This window comes from Budorcas taxicolor, chromosome 10 (assembly GCF_023091745.1).
Source record: "Budorcas taxicolor isolate Tak-1 chromosome 10, Takin1.1, whole genome shotgun sequence".
NCBI lineage: Eukaryota > Metazoa > Chordata > Mammalia > Artiodactyla > Bovidae > Budorcas > Budorcas taxicolor.
The window spans coordinates 28,585,541-28,599,423 of record NC_068919.1 but is presented as its reverse complement, the minus strand read 5'-3'; the positions used below and the strand labels follow the sequence as shown (position 1 = coordinate 28,599,423).

The 13,883-nt window shown below is 39.6% G+C and overlaps 1 protein-coding gene across 1 annotated transcript in view; it reads left to right on the top strand.

The window, feature by feature from the left end:
- Positions 1-3,136: 3,136 nt before the first annotated feature.
- Positions 3,137-13,883, top strand: part of LOC128054398 (rho GTPase-activating protein 11A-like) — a 78,346-nt gene continuing 67,599 nt past the window's right edge. Inside the window, exons 1-6 of the mRNA XM_052647030.1 lie at positions 3,137-3,265; positions 7,302-7,372; positions 9,078-9,174; positions 9,690-9,943; positions 10,591-10,754; positions 10,921-11,067. Coding sequence (XP_052502990.1) covers positions 3,137-3,265; positions 7,302-7,372; positions 9,078-9,174; positions 9,690-9,943; positions 10,591-10,754; positions 10,921-11,067 — 862 coding nt within the window. The remainder of the gene's footprint in view (positions 3,266-7,301; positions 7,373-9,077; positions 9,175-9,689; positions 9,944-10,590; positions 10,755-10,920; positions 11,068-13,883) is intronic.

The following is a 13,883-nucleotide window of genomic DNA, read 5'->3' as shown; positions in this document are numbered from 1 at the left end:
CTACAATGGATACATTCCAAATGGGTCAGAGATCTAAATTTTTTTAAAATGAAACCATACCGGTATTTTTTCAAAAAGAATAAATGAATTCTTTTATAACTTGGGAGTGGGAAAAACATTCCTACCTATCATTCAGAGTCTCATTAAGGGAAGAGGCTGATTATTTTAACTACAGTTTAAACAGACAACAGACAAGTAAAGCAAATAGTCCAATAAAGGTTAGTTTTTAGAAGTGCAACATAGGACTTCCTTGGTGGTCTAGTGGTTAACGATTCACCTGCGGATGCAGGGGACATGGGTTCGTTCCCTGGTTGGGGAAGATCCCACATATTGCAGAGGAACTAAGCCCCTGCACCACAACTACAGGCATGCCCTAAAACCACTCTCTGTAACAAGAGAAGCCACCTCAATAGAGGTCTGGTTGAATAAACTATAGTACATTCATAATAACCAAAGAGAAGATGTATATCTAGCTCATTTAAAACACAGTATTTTTTCTGTACATTTCCAGTGGGACACTAATATAGAGGGAAAAAACACACATGCAAATTTAAACTTCATTTAGCAGTCTTATGTTAGCAATACTGCTATTCTTATTCTGTTAATATATATGTATTATTTATACATATGTGTGTGTATTTATAAACATGAATAAAGCAAGTAAATAATTGTGTCAATACATTAAGAACTAGTATTTTCATCTTAAGAGAAAGGACAAAACATAAAATCAAAGAGCTCAGCTTTAAAGAAAAAGCACTAAGATACGTTAGAAAATTTAATATTCAAGAGATACAGTGGGTCCTAAAACCCAAAACAAAGGGAAGTTTGGGTAAAGGAGGAGGCTAAAAACCATGTAATTTTTTATAGTTATGTCTGAAGCAAGAAGAAAAGAGGAGAAATACGTTTAGTATAGCTTCTGATGCACTGGTCCTGTTAAAATTGATGGCTTTTTCCGTAGTGCTTTTGTCTCTTGAATGCTAGGCCCAGTCTACCATCCCACCTTCACTTTTTATTGTTAATTTCTGCTAATTCTTCAGATTAGTTCATTGTTACACCCCTCCCCCATCAAGGATCTTTCACTGTACCCTATCATGAACTATTCCTTTCCTTAGGGTATGTCTCTTAGTTAATAATTATGTCCCCATTCACATTATTACTTGGTTGATATTCTCCCCTACTCCCCTCCTTGGAGGGCCAAAATCGTGTCTGGTTTCACTCATCCTGTACCAAACTGCACGTGTGTGCTCAATCGCTTCACTCCTGTCTGACTCTTTGTAACCCCATGGACTGCAGCCCGCCAGGCTCTTCCTTCCATGGGATTCTCCAGGCAAGAATACTGCAGAGGGTTGCCATGTTTGTTTCCGTTTTAGGGCATCCTCTTTAGTTTGGAAAAGGTAGAATATCTAAGTACCTGAACTCCAAAAGGAACGGAATGCTTCTAAGAAAACTGTTTCCCATTTAAACCCTTTCAAGTCCGGCAAATGACGCATTTGGCCTCTGGCACTATTAGGCGATAAGCACACAACTGGATAAGGCAGATAAAGTTTTGTTTTTTGTTTTCGCTACTCTTGCCAAGTTTACATGGACTGAAGCATGGGTGGTAGTAAACGTACGCAGCCCTAACAATATTTAATCCCTGATGGGACTGCTGACGTTTGAGAATGGAAAAGCAGCCCGGGGACGAGGGCTGGGTATGTGCAGTCTTGTCTGTCAACAAGATAAACCACGCTCTCTGCACCGTGAGGGCCGGGAACCAGTCTCCTTCGTGGTCTAAGTCCAGACCCCACCGAATGAAGCTTTGGCAGCGGCCGCCTCCCCTAGACTTTCCTCCCGCACTCCACTTTCTCTTGACGGGTCTTCTTGATTGTATCTTAACTACCTAAACGCAAAGATCTGGGGGTCATCATCAGTCCCCTAAGTATGGACCAGTTCCCAAAGCCGAAGTTTCCACCAGACATTCCGGCTTAGGGTTACTAAAATCAGCGTTGATGAATCCCGACCAAATGGTCTCCCTTACGATTCCGGAGAACCGGCTTCTTCGCAAAAGGGACTTCAGCCTCCGGCGAGATCCAAAAACAGAGAGAGAAAGAGAGAGAGAATGAGGTGTCTACTACATTTCCCCAAATATATTATCTCGGGTTCCGGCCAGGTGTTTTAAAATACGCAATAGACTATTTCCCTGTAAATTATGGCTAAGAAAGAGCAAGTGGAACTCATTTTTCTTTCTGTGTTTCTTAGTTTTGCCCTCCACACCCTTCGCGCCCAACCCCGTCGCCCTCCCCCGGCCGGTAACCCAGTGACGCCCTGGACAGGCAGCTCCTGGCCACCTTCCGGGGTCCTGATTTTGAAAAGCGGAGCGGACCAATCAGAGTGCGGAGCGCTATTTGGCGCTGCCATTTGAGCCTGGGCTGAAAGCGAGGGTGGGCCGGCCGCGGCGCCTCCGCTGTCTGCAGAGGCGGTGGGGACGGAGGAATGCGGAGGGTCGCTTGACTTCACTAAGCGCACCGGGATGTGCTGGCCGGGGCAGCCGGTAGGCTGATGGGGGAGGGAAGGAGCAGCCTGTGAAACGGGGTGACGGCAGCCACCAGCCCGGGCGGGGACCGGGACTGGGAGAGGCCCCTGAGCAGCCGGCTGGTCCGGTGGCTGGGCTAGGGTGGGGGGCGTGGGGTCGCAGGGATAGACGCTCAGCTGAGCCTGCTGGGGTCAGGAAGGCGAGAAGAAGGGTAGTCTTTACTGTTCGGAGAGAGACGAGGACAAAGGGAGGTTTGGAAGAGAGTGGCTGGAAGTAGTGAGAAGCTGGTAACAGGCGTGCTGCAAGGAACTGAAAGGATCTGAGAGAAAGAAGAGAAATCTGTGTAAGTAGCTGAAAGAATTAAGTGACAAGAAAGGAGGCCAGTGAAAGTGAAGGAAAGGTGAGGAGTGGCACAGAGCTAAGAGAAGGGTCGGTGAAAGTGTATAGAGGATCGAGGAAAAAGCCGTGGAAGTGGCTGGGGTCCGGGGCCGGAAGAGTGTCAGACGGGGCCGGAAGGCAGCGGAGCTGAGCGCAAAACTGAGAGTGTTTGGAAACTGGAAGACTTGGTGGCGAAAGAGGGTCAGGACTCAGATCGCACCTCGGAAAGTGAGCGACATGTCCGGGATGTGGGATCAGAGGCTGGTGCGTTTGGCGGTTGTACAGCAGCTTCGGGCTGCCTATGGAATTAAGGTCAAGGGTGGCCGTGCGCAGTGTGATCGAAGGAGACAGGAAACAGCAACCACGGAAACAGTGGTAAGTTCTGGGGAAAGAGGTTTAGATTTTAAAAGGGGCCAGGGCGGGGAGCGCATTCTGTACCATCGCTTATTACCAGGTCATGCTAAAATGTTCATTCTGTATGGATCCAAAAGAGAATATGTTTAAGTGTGTCCACCGCAGTAACATTGACAGTTTGAACTAGATAATTCTTTGAGGGGCCTAGGGGTTAGCTGTCGTGTACATCATAGGATCTTTAGCAGCATGGGCTTCTACACACGAGAGGCCAATAGCGTGTCCCAATTGTGACAATTAAAAATGTCTCCAGAGATTGCCAGCTTGCTGTATTTTCAGCCTTTCACCACTGTTGAGTAATATTTGGAGAGGGACGAGGGATACCAGTACATTTTCTAAATGAACCAGTAAATGAGGAGATGTGACAGCATTAGGTATAGGCTTTAAATGAGTAAATTGAGAAACCACAGTAGAATGGTTCAGAAGCAGTTGATTTTTGGGTGGTTGAGGTAAGGGGATTTTGAACGAGATTTTAATATTTGTACAGAATCCTGAAGAATTTCATTGTGAAAAATAAGTTGCATATAAGCAGTTTGTTTTAGATTTATATCTAAATATAAATATATACCATATATATATATATACACACATCTAATTATATGGTACTTTCTTTTAAGATCTCAAATATAGTAGGTTTGTAAGTGTGTGAAAGAATTTGTGTGCATATTTCTTTTTCTTACCTCTAAGGAAAACTGACACTTTGCTTTTAGAGTCAGATAGACTTTGATTTGTTTTTGATTCCTGCTCTCCTCCTGTTTGGGGTGTGATCTTGGGCTGCTTGTCCTAAGCCTCAGTTTCCTACTCTGTACAATTGGAATGGTATCTCTCCTTGAGTTATTGGGGGAGTCAAAAAATAAGATTTGTAGATAAGACTAGCACACAGTGCCTGTCACATGCCACTTATTTATTCAGCCAGTTGTTATGATAATCAGAGGTCTACATTCTAATTAGTATTCATGCTAGAAACCCTAATAAAGTAGAGAAATACAGAAGATCATTGTGTTATGAGATCTAACATGTTAGGTAATTATTTAAGTACTAGATTTCTTAAGCTCTTTGGTGTTTATTATCTAATGAGAGTTTTGAACTCTACGAAAAGTGCTAGGCATCTTTTTAAAGATGATATTGTAAGTGGTGTTCTAATAAAATTTTAAAAGCATGTTATTAGTTTTATTTTATGAGATTAAATTATAGCACTTATTTGTGAAGTCAATTACCGAGTCTAATGAACAAAAAAAAAACACCAGCTCAATTCTAGGTATGTATGACATTTGTAAACTTCAGCTTTGGCATATGATTTATTTTTGCATTTTGTTTATGTAGTATCAAGAAAATTCTGATTTACCTAAATAAGGGGTTGCCTATACTAACATAATTTTTTTTTTCCTTAAAATTTTTTTTTTGGCTGCACCTGTAGCATGTGGGAAATTAGTCCTTGACCAGGGCCTTTCCCAATGAGTCAGCTCTTCCAAATCAGGTGGCCAAAGTATTGGAGCTTCAGCTTCAGCATCAGTCCTTCCAATGAATATTCAGGATTGCTTTCCTTTATGATTGACTGGTTTGATCTCCTTGCAGTCCAGCGGACTCTCAGGAGTCTTCTGTAGCACCATAGTTTGAAGGCATCAATTCTTCAGCACTCAGCCTTCTTTATGGATCAATTTTCACATCCGTACATGAATACTGGAAAAACCATAGCTTGACTAGACAGACCTTTGCTGGCATAGTGATGTTGCTGCTTTTTAATACGTTCTCTTGGTTTGTCATAACTTCCCTTCGAAGGAGCAAGCGTCTTAATTTCATGGCTGCAGTCACCATCTGCAGTGATTTTGGAGCCCAAGAAAATAAAATGTCACTGCTTCCCCTTTTCCCCTTCCTATTTGTGATGAAGTGATGGGACCGGGTGCCATGATCTTTGGTTTTTAAAAGTTGAGTTTCAAGCCAGCTTGTTCACTCTCCTCTTTTCACACCCATCAAGAGGCTCTTTGGTTCCTCTTCACTTTGTGCCGTCAGAGTGGCTGTTGTTACTGTTCAGTTGCCCACCCCTCTTCCATCTCCTTCATCGGCTCCCTTTTTCTTCTATTCCTTAAGCGTGGATCTTCCCCAGGGTTCAGATCTCTGTTCCTCTTTTCTGCTCTGTCCCTTTTGTTGTTGTTCTGTTGCTAAGTCATGTCCAACTCTTTTTGACTCCATGGATTGCAGCAGTCCAGTCCTTCCTGTCCTTGACTGTCTCCTGGAATTTGCTCAAACTCGTGTCCATTGAATCCATAATGCTGTTCCACCATCTCATTCTATCACCCTCTTCTCCTCCTGCCCTCAGTCTTTCCCAGCATCAGGGTCTTTTCCAGTAAGTCAGCTCTTCATATCAGGTGTCTAAAGTATTGGAGCTTCAGCTTCGGTGTTAGAGTAGTATCATTTGCATATCTGAGGTTGTTGATATTTCTCCCAGCAATCTTGATTCCAGCTTGTGATTCATCCAGCCCAGAATTTCGCATGATGTACTCAGCAAAGAAGTTAAATAAGCAGATGATGACATACTGCCTTGTCATACTTGTTTCCCAGTTTTGAACCAGTTAGTTTTTCCCTGTGCGGTTCTAACTTTTGCTTCTTGACCCGATACAGGTTTCTCAGGAGATGGGTAAGGTGGTCAGGTACTGCCAGCTCTTTAAGAATTTTCCATTTTGTTGTGATCCACACAGTCAAAGGCTTTAGCATAGTCAATGAAGCAGAAGTAGGTGTTTTTCTGGAACTCTGTTGCTCTTTTCTATATTCATCTATTAAATTGAACCAGATGCTTGAGAAAGGACTAGTAAGATTTTGTCAGATCATTAAGAATGTGAATGATTTTGCCATGTCATGCAGCTTGCAAGATCTTAGTTCCCTCTACCGGGGATGGAACCCTGACTCAAAGCAGTGAGTCCTAACCACTGGACGGCCAGGAAATTCCCTGAATGATTTATTATTGTAAATAAAAGTTAAATGTTAATAATATGCTTTTAAAATGTTAAGTGCTTCAAGAGCATTCAGGGGGAGCAGATGTATCTAAAATAAATTAACATAATGTGATTAGGTATGCCCACTTAATCTAATTTTATATAAGCAGACATGTACAGGCTTGAATTAAAAATAAATTCAAGTCCAAAATATTGCTACAGCCTTCTTAAACAGTGACTCATTTTTGAAGTTTGAATATATGCCCAAAGGTAGTGATAGATTCTTTATTCAGAGGTAAGCACACTCAATCAACATATGGATATACTCTTGGGATCTTCAAATGTATTAACATTTGAACGTAATACGTTCTATTGTGACTTCTTAAAAATGGTTTTCAAAGTGTGAAATAAAATTTAAATTGTTTACAAAATCCTTTCCTTCGATATTCAGAGCAGTTTGCTTAGTATTCTCCAGTAATGTGGAAAGGGTTCCCAGTGTAAAGACTGGGGCGCAGTGTAAAGACTATGCCTGCCAACGCCGGAGACGCCAGAGGGGTGTGGGTTCAATCCCTGGGTCAGGTCAGTCGATTTGGTCTTCTGTTCAAGTTAGTAAGTATTTATAAGGTGACCAATAGAAAGTTTAAGGTCAGTATTTATATGTAGTTACTGAAGGAGCTTGTAGTATTTTCCAGAAATGTTAGTATTTTGGGCCAAATTCTGTGTAATAATTTCCTGACTGAACGCTAAATGAATTAATTTTCCATTATGGGATTGGAAACTGAGGGAATTTGCTTCCTTGCTTAAGGGCAAAGTGACTGTTTTTGTACTCCCAGCACCTAGTATCTTAGTATACAGAAGTTACTTTTTAACAAATGCACTTGATATAATTGTTTTCTTTGTCTTGACTAATAGTTTATTTCTGCTATCTTGTTTTATTTTTTAATTTTTAATTTACCTAGTATTTTATTTAAATTAAAATTCTTAATTTTAATTTTTAATTTACCTAGTATTTAAGAAAGTTTATATTGAGCCTAATATTTGTATTAGAGTAACTGAATTTGTCATTCTAGGGTAAAATATTTGGAGTACCATTAAATGCATTGCCCCAGGCTGTTGTACCAGAATATGGACATATTCCAAGGTGAGCAAAGTTTGAAATGAAGAGTAAATATTTCAAACTACTATTTGAATGTATGAAAATAAATAGTTAATTGATGCACACAATTAGTTGGAACTAGCAAATGATTTTATTTCTCAAAATTTACTCAGATTAAAAGTTGTCTTTTTAAAATTTTGCATATTTTAACTTTTTAATTTGTATTCATTTTCAGGATTGAATTTTAAGGTTCAGTAATGAATAAATGTTAGAAACAAGAATTTTTGGTTCTCTATCAGTCTTTTCACTGCTGTTCTGATTATACTCAGTGATATACTAAACTACCAATTCAGTTATAATTTTTATTATTTTTTGTTTTAGAAATGTTGGCTAAAAGAATATTTAAGCTTTTGGGGTATTTGTGAATATAAATTATGTAACCCATGAACTTTTTTATATCACTATTTGTAAATAACCTTTTGGACTAACTGCATCAGAAATTACTAGGGAAGTTTACCTCTTAAGAAAATAGTTTAAAAGTGTGTAATATAAACAAACTACCTTAGCTCTTACTAATTCATTTCTCCTCTATCCAAAATAAGGTTCATTCTGGCTATTATTGTCCAATAACCTAAGTTTTTAGTAGATGCATTCTCTAAAAGCTTTTGAACACCTTTTTGCCTTAGGACTATTTTCCCTCACTCACACTGTAGATTCACAGTCTTCATGAGGTAACCACTTAGTATTTTGCCTTTTAGATGGCCTATGAAAGGCCTTTTTATGATGATATTCAACATTTAGAATTGCAGTCATAAACCTAGTGTGTGTATGCATGCTAAGTCGCTTCAGATGTGTCCGACTCTTTGTGATCCCAGGGACTGTAGCCCGCCAGGCTCCTCTGCCCATGGGATTATACCAGCAGGAATACTGGAGTGGGTGGCCATGCCCTCCTCTAGGGCATCTTCCCAACCCATGGATCAAACCCACCTCTCTTATGTTTCCTGCACTGGCAGGTGGGATTCTTACCACTAGTGCCATCTGCGAAGCCCCATGTCCCTAGTAATAATGACTAAATCTTTGTTGTAATTTGTTTGCCTGCTTTAAAAAGAAAACTTTTCTGTCAATAACTCTGCAACCTTCAGCCACTCTACATCAGTAGAATGCCTTCATTTTCTTGTAGCTGACTTCCGTTCAAATTCGTGTTACCAGCTGTTAACTGAGCATATAAAGCCAATATTGATTGTTAAAAATTATTCAGTATAAAGAAATTGAGCACACACCTCTAAAAACATGAGAAGTGTTGTAAGGACTGGGATCAATTTATCCGACTTTCTAAGAGGTAATATTGATGAGGGAAAAAACCTTAACTTACTTTGGGGCAAATGTGCAGATGCTAGGTTTTTTAAGCTATGTGTGTCATGCAAGATCACCTGTGGAAAGAGAATAGGTAAAGAAAAGGAGAAGGCCTTGGAGCCCTGGGTGATCTTAGGATGGAGAAGTCTGGCAGAAAAAGAAAAACCAGAAAAGTTTGAGAAGGAGCAGTCAGGCAGACAGCAGGAAATAAGTGAAGCGAAAAAGAGTATTTTCAAGATTGTCAAGAGTGGTCATGTATCAAGCAAGATAAAGACAGTGACTTGACTCTGGATTTGGCAGGGCAGAGGCCATTAGTGACTTTGATGGAGTAATGGGGATGAGTTTGATTGCAGAGGATTTGTGCATTTTGCCACCTGAAAAGAGTTCTGTCTTTTAGTTTTCTTGTTGATGCTTGCACGTCTTTAGAAGAACATGTTCATACAGAAGGGCTTTTTAGGAAATCAGGATCTGTTATTCGTCTAAAAGCACTAAAGGTAAGCATATACTTGAACTATATTTGTAGCACTCTTTGATTTGGTTTTTAGGATTGAAATATTTAGAATTATTACATGAATTATTGACAGAAATTGAGTTTGCAAATAGCTTTTTTTCATGACAGAAGAACCTTTTTCCAAAGTGAGTGTGTATCATTTATATAACGCTTTTTTTAAAAAATTGAGGTATAATTCACAAATATATTTAAGGCATACAGCCTGATGTTTTGATATACATATATGCTGTGAAATGATTTTCACAATCAAGCTCTTTATATAATGCTTTAAAAATTTACAGAGTACTTTTAAACCCATGGTCCTTGTCCCTGTGTATGATAGGAAATGAAAGTTCGTTTAAAATTTTGTTTTTAGCCTTCTAAAAAGTACTGATATGTACTAAAACAAGAGTTAAGAGAAATTCGTTCAAGAAAGCTCTTTAGAGTATAAGGAAGGATACTTTATTTGTGTTAAACCCTCAAACCCCAGAGTGCTCAAAATGATTATATTTATTTTAGAATAAACTTGATCATGGTGAAAGATGCCTGTCTTCTGCACCTCCTTGTGATACCGCGGGACTTCTTAAGCAGTTTTTTAGGGAATTGCCAGAGCCCATTCTCCCAGCTGATTTGCATGAAGCACTTTTCAAAGCTCAACAATTAAAAACAGAGGAGAAGAATAAAGCTACATTGTTGCTCTCCTGTCTTATGGCTGACCACACAATTGATATATTAAGATACTTCTTTAACTTTCTCAGGAAAGTTTCTCTTAGGTAAGTAGTAAATAAAAGTTTTGGGGAGATGACAGTTTAATTTCTCAACTGGTTAGATATACCCTTATGATAATAAATTTCATTTGGAATAGAAATTTTTCTTAAAAATATATTTTTCCTTACTATAGGAAGTATATCCTGTATAATGAAAAATATGTAATATTTCCTTGTTGTCTTGGGGTTGCCATTGTGAATGCCTTAATGGCTTATTAGTGTTATAGGATTCTGAGGCCATTAAATGGCTTCTAATGATAACTATGTTTTTAAAATATTTGTGGTTTGCTTTTCAATTTGTCCCTTCTCCTGGCTGTCATTGAGCCTGTTTGTTCTAGACATACTTATTGCCTTCAGTACTTTGAATTTTCTGTGTGTGAAAATCAAAGAAATGTATTCAATTTGTGTGGGGGAAAAAAGTGTGGACCCTAGGGGTAGCAGTGTTTTCATGACATATATTTAAGCACACAGAGGCTGTGTGTTTCTGATTCTGTCTTATTTCAAGTCAGTCATGTAGATGGGTAGGTGAGGGGTAACTGTATCTTGGTTTGTGTTTAACTGGTAAAGTGAGAGGTCTTCAGAATGTGCTCAGTGTTATTTTAACTGTGTATTTTTATCTTTGACTCCATCTTATAAAACTTTTTTCATTTAAGGTCCAGTGAGAATAAGATGGATAGCAGCAATCTTGCTGTAATATTTGCACCAAATCTTCTTCAGACAAGTGAAGGACATGAAAAGATGTCTGCTAACACAGAAAAAAAGCTACGATTACAGGCTGCAGTAGTACAAACTTTTATTGATTATGCATCAGATATCGGTAAGATGCAGCTGCATTCTTAAGTAATGGAATTTGTTTAAATGAGGGAGATCCCAGCTTTTTCTGAGTGAGCTCCCAAGACAACTGTTAGGAAGTGGTTATGTACTATTTAAACATTTTGAGGGGTGCTAGAGGAAAAATCTTGATTGTGAACATTTTCATCTAGGGCATGTTCCAGATTTTATCCTAGAAAAGATACCAGCTATGTTGGGGATTGATGGTCTCTGTGCTACTCCATCGCTGGAAGGCTTTGAAGAAGGCGATTACGAAACTCCTGGTGACTATAAGAGAAAACGAAGACAAAGTGTAGGAGGTAAGTGGTCATGGCAGTCCCATCTGTGGAGGTATGGCAATTTGCTTTTGCCTGAAATGTGTTTCCACATAAAAAACCTAAGTTATTAACTGTCCCGTTGCTTTTTTGAATCTTTTGGCTTGTATGGTATTCCCACCTTCTGTTTCTTCTGGCCTTCTTTGTAGCCTTTCCTTGTGCCTTCTTTGTTCTGTAACAAAATACTTATGATCCATCCCATATCAAGGTATTTATCCAAAGAATATGAAAACGCTAATTTGAGAAGACAAATGCACCCTTATGTTCATAGCAGAGTTATTTTCAACAGCCAAGATAAGGAAATGACCTAAGTATCCACCAATGGATGAATAATAAAGATGTAGTATGTACATATGTAATGGATACTACTATTCTTAATTTTTTGAGGAGTCTCCATAATGTTGTCCATAGTGGCTGCACCAATTTACATTCCCACCAACAATATATGGGGGCTCCCTTTGCTCCACATCCTCTCCCAACACTTGTTATTTCTTGCCTCTTTGATAATAACCATTTTAACAGTTGTAAGGTAGTGTCTCGTGGTTTTGATTTGCATTTCCCTAATAGTCAATAATTTTGGACACCTTTTCATGTGCCTGTTGGCCATGTGTGTGTCTTTAGAAAAATGTCTGTTCAGTTCCTCTGCCCATTTTTTGACTGGGTTGTCTGTTTTATTTAGGTGTTGTTGTTGAATTATATCAGTTCTTTATATATCTTGGATGTTAAGCACTTATCCGATATGTGCTTTGCAGATATCTCCTCCCATTTAGTAGGTTGTCCTTTCATAAAACTGATGTCACATAAGCTACTGCCTGTGTTTTCTTCTAGGAGTTTCATGGTTTCAGGTCTTACATTCAGGCCTTTAATCCATTTTGATGATTTTTGTCTGTAATGTAAGACAGTGGTTTAATTTCCTTCTTTTGCATGTGACTGTCCAGTTTTCCCAACACCATTTATTGAAAAGACTATTCTCTCTGTATTTTATATTCTTTTGTCATAAGTTAATTTTCCATATATGTATGGGTTTATTTCTGGACTCTTTCTGGCTTCCCTGCTGGCTCAGTGGTAAAGAATCTGCCTGCTAATCTGGGAGACATGGGTTTGAACCCTGGATCGGGAAGATTCCCCAGAGAAGGAAATGGCACCCCACTCCAGGATTCTAGTCTGGGAAATCCCATGAACAGAAGAGCCTGGTGGGCTGCAGTCCATGGGGTCGCACAGACTTGGACTCGGCATAGCAACTGAGCATGCACATATGCCTACATTTACCCGCTTTCTTTTGGCTGCCATGTGCTTGGAGTATCACCTTTCATCCCTTCACTTTGAGCTGGTATCTATCTTTAGAGCTGAGGTAGGTCTCCTGGAGGCAGTGTATTGTTGGGTTTTGTCTTTGAATCCATCCAGCCACTCTGTATCTTTCGATCAGTGAATTCAGTCCATGTACATTGTGGCTCAGACAGTAAAGAATCTGCCTGCAAGGCAGAACACCTGGGTTCAGTCCCTGGGTTGGGAAAATCCCCTGGAGAAGGGAATAGCTACCCACTCCAGTAGTCTTGGACTTCCCTGGTGACTCAGATGGTAAAGAATCTGCCTGCAGTGCAGGAGACCTGGGTTTGATCCCTGGGTCAGGAAGATCCCCTGGAGCAGCAAATGACAACCCACTCCAGTATTCTGGCCTGGAGAATTCCATGGACAGAGGAGCCTGGCAGGCTATAGTCCACAGGGTAGCACTTTCACTTTCACATTTAGGATGATTATTAACAGATGAAAACTTAGTACTGCCTAAACTAAAACTTTTCTGGCTGTTCTATTTGTCCATTGTTTCTTTTTCTTTGTGTTTCTGTCTTCCATTTTGTTCCACGGTGTTTTTCTGTTTTCTCTCTCATGTTTTGTGTCTCTGCCCTAGATTCATGTTTGGTGGTTACTGTGAAGTTGGTATAAATTGTCTTGTGGATGAAATAGTCCCTTTCTGCCAGTAGCATCTTATTGCCTCACTTGCTTGTGTGAGTTTCATCCTTTCCCTCTTCCCCTTTTGTGTTTGTGTTGTCTCAGATTATACCTTTATGTTGTGTGCTCACTGCCAGATCGAAGTAACTGCAGTTTTACTGCTCTTTTTCCCTTTAACCTTTAATATAGAATTGTTTGACAAGTTATTCTGATACGGAGTTGCAATTTTCTGATACCGTTTATCCTCTTACTCAAAGCTTTGTTTACTTTTGCCTTTTGTTTCTGGTAGAGGAGTTCCTTTCAACGTTTTTGTAAGGCAGGTCTAGCACTGATGAACTCCCTCAGCTTCTCTTTCTCCTTCTAATCTGAATAATATAGCTGACAGTTTTTATCTTTAAATATTTTGAGTATGTCATGTCATTCCAATCTGTCCTGGCTTGTCCTTAGTCATCAAAATTAGAATTCTACATGTTCCTATATGCCCCTTTCTCATTCCCATATCCTACTGTCTACCAAGTCTTATCACTCTGATCTTGTAAATACCTTTATTACTGCCTCTGTTTCCACAGGACCTACCTCAGTTCAGAGCCTCATCTCTTGCCTGGCTAATTCCCATTCTTCCTTCAGGTGTCACCTTAAATACCGCTTCCTCAAGGATACCTTCTCTAACTCTACGATTTAAACCTGTTGTTAATATTTGCATTTCACGCTGTTTACCCATTTTTCGATAGGTATTTATTTGTTTGTTATATTTAATGTTTGCTTCCTCCAATAGAAAGTTTCATAAAGGTCACTGTTTTGGCTACTGTTGTATCTTCATTGCGTCTGACACATAATAGGTACAAAATATATAT